This window comes from Sardina pilchardus, chromosome 14, assembly GCF_963854185.1.
Source record: "Sardina pilchardus chromosome 14, fSarPil1.1, whole genome shotgun sequence".
NCBI classification, from domain to species: domain Eukaryota; kingdom Metazoa; phylum Chordata; class Actinopteri; order Clupeiformes; family Clupeidae; genus Sardina; species Sardina pilchardus.
Genome location: NC_085007.1, coordinates 20,204,485 through 20,221,965, shown reverse-complemented (window position 1 = coordinate 20,221,965; position 17,481 = coordinate 20,204,485). Strand labels below are relative to the sequence as shown.

The 17,481-nt window shown below is 39.2% G+C and overlaps 2 protein-coding genes across 5 annotated transcripts; both read left to right on the top strand.

Annotated features, from left to right (window-relative positions):
- Window positions 1-869: 869 nt before the first annotated feature.
- On the top strand, window positions 870-7,849 carry ftsj1 (FtsJ RNA 2'-O-methyltransferase 1). The gene is made up of 11 exons (XM_062554927.1): window positions 870-1,003; window positions 1,520-1,668; window positions 2,398-2,467; window positions 2,959-3,058; window positions 3,362-3,440; window positions 5,299-5,351; window positions 5,953-6,006; window positions 6,388-6,490; window positions 6,843-6,926; window positions 7,082-7,185; window positions 7,432-7,849. Exons 2-11 carry the CDS (start codon window positions 1,548-1,550, stop codon window positions 7,687-7,689), a joined length of 1,026 nt encoding a protein of 341 aa, XP_062410911.1. The 5' UTR covers window positions 870-1,003; window positions 1,520-1,547; the 3' UTR covers window positions 7,690-7,849.
- Window positions 7,850-10,125: 2,276 nt separating this feature from the next.
- On the top strand, window positions 10,126-16,146 carry LOC134100864 (uncharacterized). 4 transcript variants are annotated; one of them, XM_062554330.1, is made up of 9 exons: window positions 10,126-10,419; window positions 13,210-13,255; window positions 13,351-13,380; window positions 14,120-14,304; window positions 14,744-14,851; window positions 15,267-15,294; window positions 15,416-15,453; window positions 15,590-15,627; window positions 15,750-16,146. In XM_062554330.1, exons 2-9 carry the CDS (start codon window positions 13,242-13,244, stop codon window positions 15,867-15,869), a joined length of 561 nt encoding a protein of 186 aa, XP_062410314.1. In that variant the 5' UTR covers window positions 10,126-10,419; window positions 13,210-13,241; the 3' UTR covers window positions 15,870-16,146. The 4 variants fall into 4 exon arrangements, with proteins under 4 accessions (XP_062410314.1, XP_062410315.1, XP_062410312.1 ...); XM_062554331.1 differs by having other exon boundaries at window positions 13,177-13,255; XM_062554328.1 differs by having other exon boundaries at window positions 10,135-10,419; window positions 14,002-14,304.
- Window positions 16,147-17,481: the final 1,335 nt, after the last annotated feature.

Here is a 17,481-nt window from a genome sequence, read left to right as displayed (position 1 = left end):
TGCTACGGTTGCTGAATTCATTTACAAACCCCCTTTAAAAAAAAAAAAACATAAACAACCTTCTATTTTATTTGATGGATGTGGAGGCTCGGTATGAGGCAGTGTTCTCATCAACGATTCCGATACAGAGCCAGGGAGAGGCCAGGAGATATATTTCTAGCTGACAGGAAACAAAGCTGAAGCATTGAGGCTATGGATCAGACAGGGGGACAGGAGGGGCCTTCTCAAGACCCTCAATCTGCTTTCTTGGGTTCTTCTATAGCCTATAGTGTGGCCCCTCTGAGTGATCAATATTTTCTAATGAGACCAACCAAAGATGAGAACTGAAGATATCTGGTGTGAAGTGAGCTAGAGTGAAGTATTAAAAAACTCTTAATGCTTAATGAATTAGCCAACACTTAGATATGTTTGCTTATAATTCAGGCTGAGGCCTGTCATATCATGGTTTGAACAGCTTTAAATGTTTGCAAAGGGGACAGGCTACACTGCATACAGAGTTCTCTCTCTCTCTCTCTCCCTCTCTCTCTTGCTGCCATCTAGAGTATAGGCCTATACACAATCTTTTAATAATTTCCTGTGGCTATTGCCTATTCCACTCATTGCTTTGAGCTGATCAGAAGTATGAACCAGATGAATACATTTTAATCGGATGAATACATTTGAACTGACCCCTGAAGCAATTATTTACTCATTCATAATGGGGAAAAATAAACAAACCTACCTGTTGTTGGCTTAATGAGTAGCCTAACCATGACGTGAGACATCTTTATCCACATTGCAGAGATGACTGACTGGTTAAATTCAGACCCACCACGGCTTCTGGTATGGTTTCTCAATCCAAATCTGTCACAGGTATTAGTATAGAGTAGGTTGAATTTTACACAGGCACCATCTCGGACGACTTTAAGAACTGAGGGTCCTTCCATCATAATCAAAACACGTTCCAAGCATGGAGGAAAAGTAGTCGTAGCTATCGTTTGTACTTCTTTTTAACAGAATACAGGTCAGTTGAAAGTTCGATATGATTTAATCGCATGTGTGTTTTGTGAAGTTTGCCCACTGTAATTAGTTGCCCCCCTTTTCCATGCAAAAGAGATACAAGGTTCGCCGACTGTTGCTGTCATTAGCCAGATTAGGTAGCAGCTAACGTTAGCAACACGATATGATTTTTGATATGACAGTCGAGACGAGATGATATCCGTTTTTTTCTACAATTCATGATTTAGTTTTGCCGTAATAAATGATTTGGATTGACAATGGAATGTAATGAATTCGTGAAATATGGCGTTATCTTCGGTGGGCTAGCTAATCAGGAATCTCAAGCTGAAGCTACATAAATTAGGTGGTTGGGTTATTTTTTGTTTTTGTTTTAGACAGTTCAGCTTGTGTGATATGAACTTGCTTGACATTTTATAGGTAAGGTAATCAATGTTTAATGTATATAAGCATGCTAGGCTGGCTAAGTAGGTAATCGACAGATAATAGCATCACTAAATTAGAGTAATATGTTGTTGTACAGGGTGTTAATTGCCTGAATAAGAAAGACCATGGGGCGATCCTCGAAGGATAAACGAGACATATACTACAGACAGGCGAAAGAGGAAGGCTGGCGAGCAAGGAGTGCATTCAAACTGTTGCAGCTGGATGAAGAGTATAATCTTTTTGAAGGTAAAATGGACCTCAATTTGTTTCTAAATAGTTTATAATTTAAATGTAATGTAATGAAGTGGTGTTCTTGATAGGGTGGTTGAGAATGAGATGTCACTGTTTTACACTACATGGACAGACCGTATTCTAATACATGTTGTGTAGGGGTGGGAATTGGCAAAAAAATTAAGATTCGATACTATTGCGATACTTGGGCCACATTTCGATAATATTGCGATTCTTAACATATTGCGATACACCAAGTATTGCAATTCGATTTTGCGATATATTGCTATTCATGTCTCTCATATTATTCTAAGTCATTACAAAAAATTAGGAAAATAACACTGTTCAACTCACTTTGCAATGGCATGGTGCATGTCAAGGTCCTTACTATTCACTTTTTGTTGAAAACCAAAATACACCCACCTTTTTCGATGTGAAAGTAGTGTAGAGTGTCGTGTATAACAGGTTGTGATTGTGAAGCCATTTTCATTTATTATTGCTGTTGAATGCACAATGAAACACCACAACACGTGCCCCCCTTATAAGCATAATAAGCTCATTTAATGTGATCAGAGTAAACCCTGAGTAAAATCGACTCAAATAAAAGTAAAATGGATAATTAAATTATATAATTAAGTATTGCGATACTTTGAGCTACAAGTATCGATTTAATTGTGTGCACAAAATATCGCGATACTGAACAGAATCGATTTTTTCCCCCACCACTAATGTTGTGGTCCTCAGGAGTGACCCGTGCTGTAGATCTGTGTGCCGCCCCAGGAAGCTGGAGTCAGGTGCTTGCTCGTAAGCTCCGGTGAGATCTTCATTCATTTCCGTGTGAAAGAGATGTACCTCTTTATGAATAATGAAGTTCTATTTGGTCCTTCGTCACTTGCCTAGCATTGTAGATGATGTGGTGCATTCAGTCTTGTCATGTTCTTCCAACATAGTGTATTTTGTGCTCTTCTCTTGCATCTCTGTTGTTGGAGCACTTGATGGTCTTTTGGGCCTCCACCTTTGCCGTAAAGGCAGAGATGCTGCCGTTGAGGCATCTAACCTTAACCCAGCTCTACCTTGAAGCCTATGGTGGGGGCTCAGAAAACTACAAAGCTGTTGGAGTGCTCATCTTCAGTAGAATGTATTTTTAAGGTGTTTGCCAAACTGGCCTGAATCTGCATAATCAGCTCAGTGAAGTTGATTATGGGTGCTCGTGTTGGGCTTTGTACGTATGCAGGGTTGAGTGTGTTCTCTACAACGCCCCGTTTGGCTTCTGAAGTTGACCTTGTGTCTTTTGTGGTGTTTCAGGACCAAAGAAAAAAAAGAGCATGTGAAGATTGTTGCAGTGGACCTCCAGGCCATGGCGCCTCTACCAGGAGTCACACAGATTCAAGGAGACATCACTAAGGTATGTACTGTAGTACATACACCCATCTGTTCTAAGTTCTAAGCGGAACTAATGTATTAAATACATATTGGGTGCATGACACTACTGTATTCTACCAGGTTAGCAAAGATGAAGAATACCGCACATAGTTAACATCATTGACATCATATAGCTAACATTAGTACATGATTTAACATTTAATATAGGCCTATTAGCATCATACATGGAATGATGAACTTGAATTGCATCATGAGATATACCAAGTGTTGATGCATTCCTTTGATACTCATGCAAAACTTTCACTAACACGTGTCTTTATTGTAGTTATCCACAGCTGAAGAGATCATCAAGCACTTTGAGGGTCAGTCTGCAGATCTGGTCGTGTGTGATGGAGCACCAGATGGTAAGAGATGGTCATACACTGCAATTAAATGGTTTTGAACACTTGCTTTGTCAAACTACAAAATGAAAAAGCCTGCTTAGAGTAGTATGACTATTCTACAGTTCAGAAGTTCAGAATCATCGCTGAACCTCCTGTCAGGCCATTGTCAGACAATTGATACTCAGGATCAAGGCTGTGTTAAGCAATTCATGACCAAGAAATGGAAATGGAAACCACAAAGACATGTATTACATCCTTCATCAAACAGTGGAAACTGTCTCTAACCAAGCAAGTAAGGCCAATGAAAGGCCTCATTGCATAATTGTGTAGGAGGCTAAAAGGAGCAGAAACTAATTTGAGGAACAAATAGATCTCTGATGTTCGCCTACAAAAAAGAACCAAAGCTGCCATCTTTGCCCATATAAGGGGATCCACAGGTTAATTGAAGCTAACTACTACCTATGGCAAGTTGTATTGCAAGTTAGCTCAGGGGTAGTGCTAGCAAAAATCTTTTTGCCGTTTTGGCAGTTTGCTAGCTTAACGTACCAAAGATCACCACTCAAAGGCAGAGGGCAAAAGAGTGTTGAGCAAAACGTCTGCATACAAATGTACACATAAATGCAGCATAGTCCACCTTGAGAAGAAGCAGTAAGGTTGTAGGTTTGTAACTGTTGGAGCATTTAAAATTAAATCACTGGTTCCAAGCAGAAAGCTGCTATTTTTAAGAAGAACACATTATTTATACCCCTTACAGTATTTTCTTTTCATTTGTCCCACATTTAAAGGATCAAATGTGAGTTCTTCCAAGAAGCTTGGTATTTTTTAGTGGCTCTTTAATGGTTGTATATTTGATCCTAAATTTGCTCAGGGCAGGTTTGTTGGTCTTTCTCGCCATTTTATCTCAAGGCAACCCAGTGGTGATTATGCAGCTTGTGTCCAATCAGTTGACCTCCATCCTCCCCTTCAAATTGTGCTGGGAGAGCTTAGAAAGACGATGATGATAAATTATTATCCATTTATATGTACCTGTCTTACTTGAAATGCCTCTGTAGATTAATGTGATTGCTTCAGTATTCCAATCATTGAACATATACTTGTTCCTTAATTTAGAGCGGGCAATATGTCCTTAAACCATTTTTTTTGTACAGCATATATCTTTGACTCTATTAGTAAAATGTGTTTTTGTATGTTTGAAGATTAAAGTTCAGGCCTATAGCATTTATTTATGAAAAGAAGCAAGGTTGAGGGGGGTTTTGATGAAATGGGGAGGAAGTTAGCTATCTTCTGGCCTGATAGAGTTCAGGCGTGGTGCCTGAATTGAGGCTTGAGCTCGGCCATGTACGATGTCAAGAAAGGCTATTCTCTATATGAATGTCTTTGAATGTATTTGATAACTTCAGGCACAGATTTCCTGTCTATCAGCCCTGTATCTTGCTTGCTGATCACTATGGCTGATCACTATTTTTTGCCTGTGACCATACAACTAGAAATGTAATATGTTTGGCAGCTGGACAGGAAAATAAATCACTACTCATAAATCCACAATAGTGCCTCATTTTTCATTGATTAAGGATTCATGGAATCATGACTAGTACTTCTGAGAAACAACCTGTCTTGATCCAGCTCTCATCAGTAGTCTGTTCATGACTATGAATATGATTGTTGATTTCACAGTGAGATGAAAATTTAAAAAAAAGTGCTCTTAAAATATTGATTCAAGTAGCTCTAAGTGACAGCCTAAGTGTCTCGTCTAGTGATCTAATGATATTTCAACTCTATCTCAATTTTTTTTTCTTTGGTCAGGCTGATGAAAGCTCATTGAGGTGGCTAGTTTTTTAATCATTTTTTTTATTAAAAACTGTGTGATCTGTGTCCACAGTGACCGGACTCCATGATGTGGACGAGTACATCCAGGCACAGCTTCTGCTTGCAGTGAGTACCTGCTGTTTTGGGCTCATGCATTTTATTGCACTCTGAGCTAAGATTACAAATAACTGTTACTGTTAAACCAAAAAGGGACGGGGGCTGGAGAGCTGCCTGCGGCGTTCAGATGGTAGAAAAAGTGGGGTGATTTGAAGCAATAAAGTCGGTAATCACAAAATAACAACTTTTGACAACTCTTGACCTGATGAAGGCCTGGATGGTGGCCGAAACATGTTGGCATGAACTAGCCTATTTATTAAAGCGGTTTTATTTATAAGAAGAGTGCCTTGGCTTCCTGCTTGTTAACTGTTACTGTTAGTTATAACCTTCAAACTGTGTTTTAACATTGTGTTTTAGAATTTAGAATAGACTGTTGAGAATGCTAATAATAATACTTTAGAAATGTTAACATTTATACTAAAAGCATTTGTGAAACAGTCATGTGTGAAGTATGTGGTGAGATACAGCGCCATGGACATTTGGTGGAGTAGTGCTTTTAGGCTCAGTGTAGCAATATGTGGAAACTTTGATGCTAATTTCGTTGAGCAATCTGTGTGGGTGTGAGGATGTTGCCTGACTCTGTGGTTGACCTTGGTTATGTTTTGCATAGGCTCTCAACATCACCACACATGTTCTCAAGAAGGGTGGAACATTTGTTGCTAAGGTGAGATGATTAAAGCGCTTGCATGTGTATCACGCTGTGCCTTTGCAAATGTACTTGGGACTGTGTGTACAGTATTTTCCTTTGTATTAGTTGTATAGTGTATAAACCGCAGGACAGTGTTTTATGCAAGTTAAACAAACAAAACAATATACCATATTAACTGTCCACATGTATTAACCTTTTTTTTGGAAAATCAATGTATAATCAATGCAAAATCAATGTATAAACGGCGGTTATTACTTAGGAAATTCTGTTATTTTTTTGGTTACAATTTTGACTTTGATGATGCATGAAACCTATTTTATCTGTGTGGTCCATTTTTAAGCACTTTGAATAATTTGCTCCCAAATAATTAATGGACTTTGTTGTTCCGGGGTGTAGATCTTCCGGGGGAAGGATGTGACCTTGCTGTACTCCCAGCTGAGGATCTTCTTTAGTCGGGTCACCTGCGCCAAGCCTCGCAGCAGCCGAAACTCCAGCATAGGTGAGTCAGGGAAGACCCTCCACCGGCAGGGCCAGCCACTGCACACTGGCCCGAATAAGAACACCTAGTGCAGACAGTATTATGACCCGTCAAACGTTTGATCAAGCAGGGTTTATTTGATTTTGAGTTATGGTGAAGATTTTTTATAGAATTTTAAAGATTGTGTTTAATGTCCGGTAGCAGTAGGGTTGTACAGTAGGATTTTTTTTATTATTTTTTTAAAATGTGTTACATTTCCACTGCTTTTGTAGTGCCCACAATCTAGGGTGTGTTTTCTAGTGTGAGTTGAGTTTCCTATGGTGGAATGCTTAGTGGTTGTCGGTTTGACCCATTTCTACCTTCCCTTCTGCAGAGGCGTTTGTGGTGTGCCGAAACTACTCCCCACCGGAAGGCTACGTCCCCAACATGTCCAATCCTCTCTTGGACCATTCCTATGGTAAAGTGGACTTCGATTTTTCCTTGTAAACATTTGATACAGTTTCCATTTTTGTATGCCTTTAATTGAATTATTACATGTGTGTGTTTGTTGATTAACCTGTGAGGTGATATACACAATTGTAACTATATTAATGCTGTGTGTCTTTGACGTAGATGTAGACTTTAACCAGCTGGAGGGCTCAAACCGGATCATCGTTCCTTTCCTCGCCTGCGGCGACCTGAGTGGCTTTGATTCAGACCGCACCTACCCTCTGCAGGTACTTGTTTTAGTGTCACCGCTCTCACAACAACACAGTAATTTCCTGTGTATTAGCCGCATTGTGTATAAGCCGCAGGACAGTGTTTTATGGAAGTTAGAAGAAACAAAGCCATATTAATGCCGTATTAACCTAATAGCTGAAGAAATGTTGCAAAATCAATGTATGAGCCACGGCTAATAGAAATGACGCTAGTTAAATGCATATTGTTGTCTCACGTGTTGTCTTTGTCTGTCTTCTCTCCAGCTGGATTCCAGTAAAGAGTACAGCTACACGCCTCCTACTCAGCCCCCCATCCATCCACCGTACGAACAGGCCTGTTTCCTGCGCAAGAACAACCTGCTGGCCAAAGAGGATGCCCCAGCGGCGCCGTTGGACCACACTCTCTCTGCCATGCAACTGTCAGCCGGCGAGGAGGTAGACCAGCAACCCTCAACGTCAGCTGACCAGAGAGAAAGCCAAGGCACCAATGTCACTGATCTCCCGACTCCCACTGAAAAGTGATCCGATTTAATAAGGACTGATCACGAGTTATGGGTCATTTCCAAAACACACACAATCACCGATTCATGATCGAAATAGGTCTTTGTCAATCACATTTTAACAATTATAAGATATTGATTTGTTTTCGTTTGTAAAATAAAGTGTCATACTGCTATTTTAACTTGAGTGTCATACAGTTGTTATTGCATAAATTGGGCTAGCTTTTCAAGGTGCTAAATTACCTAGAATGAGCAATGGAATGCGAGAAAAGATTTACTAGTAGCAGCTATGCTAATCAGAGCTATGCTTTTGGCTCAGACCGTACTCACTCGTAATACCACAGTGTACTAGTCTGGCTATCACTCTACTAAGCTCAATCTTTTAAGATTGATCATTAGTCTGGGGAGTCTGCGCTTTATTTCTACTGCCCAAGAGCCGTTATCAATGGGCATAATTCAAATGACCGAACATAAAGTCCTTCTACCAATCAGACAAATGACCCGAGTGCACCTTAAGCTGGTTTGGGATTGGACCCAGAAGATGTGGACAGGAAGCAGGAGAGATAGATGTGCAGGTTTCCAGCCTGAGCTGCAGGGCGAAATCCAAATCGCCGGCAGATCAGGCAGGTTTCACCCAGCCTAACAGTGTACTTCAAGAAGAGTTAAAATGCAGGGCAGTCGAAAAGTGTCATTGCGGATGTACTGGTGCGTTCTTCTCAACTCAAATTCTACATAATGTATAGCTCACGCCAATAACTGAAAATGGAGATATGCATCACTGGCTCCTCTCATATCTAGAGAATGGCGCCAGGTGATGAACAAAAATAGGACAACAGTTTCCGACAACAAAAGTGCATGTGCATCTGGTTTCTTTTCTATTACGGCTTGGTATTAATACATGGAGTTAGCCACGTCCTGGACTGAAAGAACCGTAAATAGAGACCTCTATTGAAAAAGAAAAGCGGATTTGGCTGCGAAAGCCATACAATTGATGTGTACTTTTAGAACATGCATTACACTAGAATAGAATAGAATAGAATATATACTTTTTTGATCCCGTGAGGGAAATTCGTTTCTCTGCATTTAACCCAATTTAACCGAATTAGTGAACACACACAGTGAGGTGAATCACACACTAACCCAGAGCAGTGAGCTGCCTGCCCAACCAGCGGCGCTCGGGGAGCAGTGAGGGGTTAGGTGCCTTGCTCAAGAGCACTTCAGCCGTGGTGGACTGGTCGAGAGTCGAACCGGCAACCCTCCGGTTACAAGCCCGAAGCCCTAACCAGTACACCACAGCTCATGGACTCTGCACTTTGCACAGCATTTAAATTAAAGTCAGTCTATGTGCAAAGGTCTAGTGCATGAGCTGGCAGCATCATGTGGCGTGAGAGCTTTGAGCGTGGGCGCTTTTTTATCTTCACACAGTATTTCCCTGTATACACTCTGTGTTAAGTGAAAAACTGTGTGAAAGTGATGGCCAGTCTGAAATTAACCTCCGTCTCTCTGTTTCCTGTTATGTTTTCTTGACACCTGCAGATGGGCAACCAACCATATCGCCTACTGTGGCCTCTATTCAAATGTTGCACTACTACTATGAGGCTCCACTGGTGCAAACATTTATCATTGCTGTGCTGTTTCCATTACCTTATAGTGTAACAGGCTTCAACCTGTCCATCGAGAAAAGAGTTCAAGATCATCTTTGCTTAGATTATGTCCTCAGTACTGCAGTAAGATAAGGCAGGCGTTGTGGCTCAGTTGGGGGTTGCCCAGAGACAGAGAGTCTGATCTCTTGCTTAGACGGAACTGACGAGAGATTTTCACAAGCAGTTGTGTTCCGGTCATCGGTTTCTATGGGCATTAAATTAGCCATTTTACTTGCTGCAAGAGTTCAGATCTTGTCTAAAAATAAAAAACCATAACTTTCATTTGATATTTTGCTCAACTGACTGCTGTTCTGAGAGCAGTGTCTTTAAAAACATGGTTTGTGGTTTCAGGCAACGTTCATGAACTATATATGAGAGCACCTATTTTCTTAATCTTAATATCTTAACATAGACTGACTTCTTTGAGACTAATAGAACTACTAGAATTAGAGTAGTAAAACTTGGTTTCCACTGTTTTAACACTGTATAAAAAGTCTTAAAACACAGCATGCACACACTGATAACAATGACAATTTAAATATTGTATTTGATTTCACATTACAAATCAATTATTTTTTCAGGAATATTTCTTCTGAAGAATCCAATAAGTTAAAACGGTTTAGATTAACAGACAGGAGGTTGTCTTCCCCAGCGCGTGTACTGTACATGACACCACAGGTACCACAATTTTCCATCACCTCATCATGATATTGTGTTCTTCTTGTGTACGTACATCCTGGTTACTTTGTTGAGAGATTGAGATCTCAGACAGATGCTCGACAAGAGCGCCACAGGAAGTGACATTTTAGTGTAGTTCAATGATTCAATCAACCAATAGTCAGCTTAAAGAGTGCAGTGTCTAGCCCGCATCTAAGAATAGATCAGCTGTCATTTACATAGTAAATGCAAATTAATTTGTTTCACTATCCATTTCTATCCACACTTGCAGCTTGCTGGTAGACATTTGATCACAAACCATCGTATGTCTTGGGGATCTCTATGTCTTGATAGTGTCTCTGCATACCCATTTGTAGCTGTGCTCACTAACTTGCCAACAGCCACGCAAGAGGGGTGAAGGTCAGGCCTTCTCATTTTGGATTCTACATCAGGTAGGAACATGTGAAACACATCCTTAAGTTTTGCTCTGTAGACCAACATAATATGTGAACTGTGTCCATTGAGTTACCTATAGTCTCACTGTCTGATTAATCTTGGTAACCATTTCTCAAGGATACCGTGTGTTTCTGGTATTCAATATTATATGTTATGAATAGTAATACTGTATTCAATATATACAGTATTACTATTCTGTCATTTCCATTTCATGGGTCTGACAGAAATCGCTATATAATTCAGTGTATTGGTCAAATTATAGTTCAGGTGACCACTAGAGCAGCACAAACCATATTGTGTTTGATGTGTGTTTGTTAAATGACTAGGTCAGGGCTTGAATACTATCCGTGATATGTGCTTTGCACTATGTGCCTTTGTAATGTGCCGTCCTTGCAGTGTAAAGTAGTGAAGTAATGAAAATATGCAAAATATTATTATCACCGAGAAACAATACTCTTTTCTGATTGGCTGGTATGGGGTGGCTATTAATTCTGAAAATAACAGGACATATGAAGTAAATCTGGTAAAAGAAAAAAAAGATATGTAAAAATGTGCGCATATTGTGATTGTACATTGATACTTTAACTTATTTTGTATTGTTGTTTTGAGTTTTGAGTAGTACCTAGCTGGTAGGACCAAGTAGGCCTAGACATTGTAGTCCCAGTGTCTATTAATGGCATATCTTAAACTAGCGTGATCAATTTAAGTTCCCGCAACAGTGAGCAGTGGATCACAGGCCTGGTAGAGGCTTGAGCTCGCCAAAGAAGGATGTCAAGAAAGGCTATTCTCTATATTGTCTTTGAATACATTTGATAATTTCAGGCACATATAATTTTCTGACTATCAGTCCTGGGGCTGGGATCAACTTGTGCCCCCGAAAAATTTAATTCCCGGTCGTCAATTGGTTTCTGCTGCCGGGTCTGATACCAACCTGGTTAAAGTCTCTGTCTGGAAGTCCATCCAAGTATTGTCAGCCATTTCCAGCAGTTGAAAACATGATCCTTAAATGGTTCTTATAATTCCCATTTGCCTGCCCTTGCTGCCTGCCCACATTGATTGAATATTATGGACAATTTTGACAATTTACAAAGGATGTAATGACCTGTTCTCTTGACATTTCTGTTTGATTTTTAAACAAAATATACTCTATATAGCTATCTAGCAGAGTGGCGTTTTAAAGATGCATCATATGATTAATTTTATGCTTAGTAAGGAGAACAAATTACTAAAGACTCACTAATTTGATTCTACAAAGGTAAAGTAAGTAGCTTAGCCTATGAAACAGCAGTGTTTGGCCAGCTCCAGACTATGAGTACAGTGCGGGCTGATAAAAAAGAACCTTACAGGCTAAATTACGAGAACAGCATAGCTCCACCACTTATTGTCTAACGTTCTTATACAAATGCGAAATACAAACAAATAAACAAATATGAAATGCAAACCATGACATGCAACCCTGGAATTTGCGCTTGTTTGCTCACTCTTTGTGTGCTTATGCTCTAAGTAGCCTATTCCAAATGATATGGTAAAGTAATGTTCAAGTTAGATCTGCAGCACAAAGGAGAGTGAGAGGACACCCGTGTCCTGCTTGTATGTTTGATAAATAGGTCTTTTTCATCTCAAAGTTTCAGTGCACGATCGGAATAGTGGTTTCATATTTGTTAGTCAACTTCGTAAAATACTTTTTGGGGCCACACTCAAAACAATAGGCCTTGACACAGCCATTACCTGAGAAATCAGTCCACTGGAAATGGCCTTCAAGTGTGGGAATTCATAATCATCATAAGAACTCTCCATAAAATGGTACTGTTAAAGGAGTGGCAAAACAAGGCAACTGTCTTAGAGGATCCACATTAAAGCTGATGTTGCTTTGATATGGAAAAGGATTTAATACATGATGAAATCTTAGAAGATCTTTTTGGCCAACCTTCAAAGCACTATGGCATCAATCAAACACCACCAATGCAATCCCAACAGACTAAAACCATGCTGTGAAGATTTAGAATGGAAGGGAGGGAGAATGAATGGAAACAAATTCTAAACTGCAGTCTGTGTTGTAAAACTAATGGCCGAGGTATTGCTTACCAGTAAGACAGTTCCAAGAAGCATAAGGCTATGCAATATTTGAGTGGCTCAATTCAAAAGGTGAATCTACCTTTTACATTGCGTAGTCGAAGCCCCGATCAATATTGAGAATTTCTAGCCCTCAGTCCATGACTGCCATCCAATCTAGATATAAAATAAATTCTGTAAATGAGGAAAAGCTCTGCAGAATAGTCAAAACTGGTACAATCTCACCTCAAACATGTTAGTTATACTTAGTTTGAAACGAATTATCAATTTGATCACAAACAACCTCGTACCTTAAGAATGATGCAGTATAAGTGTTTACTGTTACATACTGAAAATACTGATTAGGAAAACATTGTATTGGTCAGTGAAGATTTTCCAACTTACTTTGTTGTTTTATAGAGTTAGGTATGTCCAGTAGTGACTGTTTGGTAGTGAACATCTTTGAAACAGCTGAGAAATTATATCATGGCTTTTTTTCACACAGTTTTCCATTATCACCACAACAGGATGTTGTGTTTACTAGTGACTGACTTGTTACCTGAAAATAACTCAAAGAGTGTAACAGAATGCTACATGCTGCACTGTTGATAGGTTCTACTGAGGTAAAAGTAAGTTAAAGAGCACTGGCCTCTACCATGCACCTACTGTAAGAGTAGATACGTGTAATAAATGTAAATCAGTCTGTTTGCCTCTGTTCCTCTTCACACTTGCAGCTTCCAGCAGATGTTACCATGCACCGTCTAATATGGGGTGTTTTACGTAAGTTGACTTATAACTTCTATCTCTGCATATATCAGTTTGGTTTCTCTTTGTATGATATAGTCTCTCAAAAACACTATCTCATTTTGTTTTAGTTGCTGTCCAATTACATCCAACAATATCAGGTAACAAGTTGCATTATAACATGTCTTTCAGAGTAAATGAATCAAGCTATTTTATTTCATTTGTGAAATGTCTGATTTGTCATCATGCACATTTTGTGTGGTTTTCTTTTAAAGGCTTTTAAGACTTTTTGTAGTCTGATTCTATTAAAGTATTTTTTGCGCAACAGCAAAAAAGACACTAGGAATCTCCTCTGTCATAAATGACAGACAAGAAATATCGGGACGGGTGATAATCTTTTTTTTCTTGAATTTCCCCTGGGGGATCAATAAAGTATCTACAGTATCTATCTATCTAGCTATCTATCTATCTATCTAGTATGCATTAATGTAATAGCTTCACTTTGATTTACTAAATCCTGTTGACAAGTGTTTTGAGGAAATCAATAGCAAGTAAACTGATGAACATGGAAATAATGTTATTATTTAATATTTGTATTAAGCACTGACTGAAGAGTTAACAGTCAGATATCCAAAATCCAGTGATATCCAAAATCCAAATAAAAACTTGGTTACAGTAACACTAGATTATTGAATATTTGACTTTATATGCTAGCTAATGCTTAGCTGCTGTGTCAGCCTCTGTACAAAGAGAAATACAGCTACTCGGTTTCCCATCCACAGGTCCGCCTAAACCAGTGGTCTCTGCCCAACTGTCAGTCATGACGGTGAAGGACGAGGTTGAGCTGTACTGTACCTACAGCCCACAGCTTCCAGACACTCAGTGCCTTTTCAATTTCAGTTCCCAAAGGGACCCTGTAAACTCAATGAAGTCCAGCAAAGGACAATGCACAGTGACTGTGGGAGGAGATAAGCTACTGGAAAAAAATGCTGGCTACAGAACAAATACACACATCTCATGTAGTTGCACTGTGAATCACACCACAACATATAGTGGGAATATTACGGTGGTGGTCTTCAATTTTGGTGAGTTTTTAATCTCTTTATCCACATTCCAAAGTGACTTAAATGATTAGTAATGCCGTCTCCCCAGAGCAACTCAGGATAAAGTGTCTTGCTAAAGGGGCACAACTGTGACAGTTGGGAATTGAACCCACAGCATTTCCGGCTACTGTAGACTTGAACAGCTTCTTATCCAATACACTACCATCGCCTACACTCTTAGAAAAAAGTGCTACAGTATATAGAACCAGAAGCCATGCTTCAGATTTGGCATTCCTTACACAATTTAGAAGGGTTCATCAGAGGAACCCCTAGAGTTCTTAAAAGTCTGCATGGATCTATATAGCACCCCAACAACCAATTTTTAAAGTGTATAGCCTAGTAGTCTATATTCAAATAATTATGCATCTTCAAAGTTTAATGCAGTGTAAACATATTTGACATTCCTACATTTCTCTGACAGATCTGCCCATAAAATACATGATTATTTCAATGGTTGTGTTTGGATTCTTCAACTTGGCCACTCTGTGTGTCCTTGCATGGGGCTGTTACATCTTACTGCCCATTTCAAGTATGACATTCTATTAATCTAATAACAACATATCTTTATTATGAATACTGTGTTGTATCTAATGCTCTTCTAAGGCAGTACGTGTTACGAATTCCTGTATTTAAAAAGGGGAATATACATTATATCTGAAGTCAATAGGTTATAGCCTATACTGTATGTCTGGAATTACCCTGAACTAAGATGTTGCAATACAGTTTCTTCATATGAAGTCAGATGTCCTTCAGGAGTGGGTGCTGGCCCTCCATTGTGCTGTTAAAGACTCATCTCTTCTGAGATCACATTCTTTCCTAACTCCCCCACACACCACCTCTTCTCTTCTGACCTTCTTTACCTAGTGTCCTCTCATAATGTACTGTATTGTAGCATGATTTCAATTTAAAGTCATTCATGTTATTCTTTTTGGCCGCTCATACAGGAAACAGAAAACCTTCACTTCTTACCAGGTGAGTACAGTCAGTGGAATATTGTGTTCATTGAGGCATCCTTTGTTTGTGTTTATTGGAAATCTTTTATTTCATGGCCACCTACCTCCTGAACTTTCATTTTCTGTTTCTGCTTATGCAGTACTCAAAATCAACCAACTGACGTGGATCATCAAAGTAGTATGTACTCATCTATCTCAGAACTGTGTAGCAGCTGTAGCTGTAGCTGTAGCAATTGTAAATAAAAAAAAACAGAAGATATCATTCAGTGAACGCATTACTGTGTGTAGCATTGACCTGTTCTTCTCCTGGGTAGCTGGCAGTATCAAAGAAGCAGCGGATGCAGAAAAAGAGGTGAGAGAATTAGGTCTCATATAAGTCAGAGATAGGCTATTATAACAAATCAAAGGACTATGAACAAAGTTTTGTTTTCAGAATTTAAAAAAAATATAAGGAATTGATTTTTGTGATAACAGGAGCCTGGTGAGGACGAACTGTTCTATGCCACAGTGAGGCACTCAACCGAAGTAAGAAGATCACCACAGGTGTTTCGATTTGAGCAGGACTCCGAGTATGCTACGGTGCACATCAACTGACCAACGCTGCCCTTTAATGAGAATGTGCAATGGATAGGAGAGATATCCTGGAGTTATCCTGGAGAGATTCTGAATGTTTCTGCAAAGCTACAAAACAAATTATTTATTTCTTGTCTCTGACTTTTAGGACAAGAGTTTTTTTTTATTTGTATTATTATTTTCTTTTACTTATTTTTGAGTGTTAAGTTTTAAGTACTGTTATGCTGCATCTACAATACTACAATACAGCTCTGTATACTTCCTTAAACTTTTCCGCCAAATAAATTATGTTTAAAGATTGTCGGTCAAGCTCTTCAAAGGTTCTATCAATTATAGGCTATCATAGTAGCATTAAGTAACACAACGTAACATAGTAACATTAAGTATTATGACTAACAGCCTTGTCTCAACCATATCTTAAAAAAAAATAACATGTGAATTGTTACCATCAAACCGAAGAGGTTCTGTAATTTAATAGAATCAGACTGAAGCACTCCAATTTGCTAGCTTGGGCCCGCCCACCTACTGTAAAACTTCTTTCAGGGAGATCTAGTCTGGAACATCATAGTTCATTACCATTACCCTCAGACAAGAAAAATGTCAGGCCAATCAGCAACGAGATGGGAGAATGAAACCGACACTAAAATTGGAAAATTCAGGAATTTATTTACAGTAAAGACAGACCCACATATATTGTTTCCTGACTGTTTGTAAAGTTTAGGCAGAGTAGGAGGTAACATTAGGAATCTCTGATCAATGCGATTGGTGAGGCTAGACCAATGATTTCAAAGTTAGTACCTGTCACCTTGCAAGTGTTGCAAACATTTCCCAATCGAGAGCAGACTCTGTTCACTTTGGGAATGAGTGGACTTTTCCAGGCTACCAATATGCACCAGTCAGTCCTAAGGCCCAAGGATTCTAAGAGCCTAGATCAAATGTATATATAAAGAACTTACTGGTCTGTTATGGTTACAATGTTTGATCTATTAAATTAGCCATTGAGACACCAAAGAACAGCTTGTTACACCTAAATCTCAAACTTGAGAATGTGAAATGCTTAAAGGAATTTTTCTTGACTTAAATTGGCATAACATTTCAGCATGTTTCATCAGTTAAATTCTGTCATGCTGAGGGATTTGTACTCATGAATTGAAACAAAATTGGAACTACTGATTGGATGAACAATCCATAGCGTATAAGTCTGCTGTGCATGTAGAGTTAGGCCTTTCTGTACTCAAGCCTTTGAGAAATACCCTTACAAAGCACATACCTCAAGTGTCAGAAGTGCAGTTTTCAGAGAATGAAAGTTGCTTTTAGGATTATTTGCAGTTCATTTGCAGGAAACGCAATGTTTGTGCATATCTTGCTGAACATAATGCATGCTGGGCTTATCACAATGTATTGTGTTCGGCCAGATCTGTGCAGTGCTGCATGAAGTCGAATTTCTGATGACCGACCAACTGTCTTCTGTGGTCCACGTCTAACCGCAATAATGCGCTCATGACCTTCAGCATATGTGACTTTTATTGTACTGCAAGGTGCTCTTTGTCCTGTAATTTGTCGCTGCAGCATTACGCACCCTACTGGAGGTCTTCAGTAGGGGGAAACTACAGTAGCCTAATATCAGATGTGG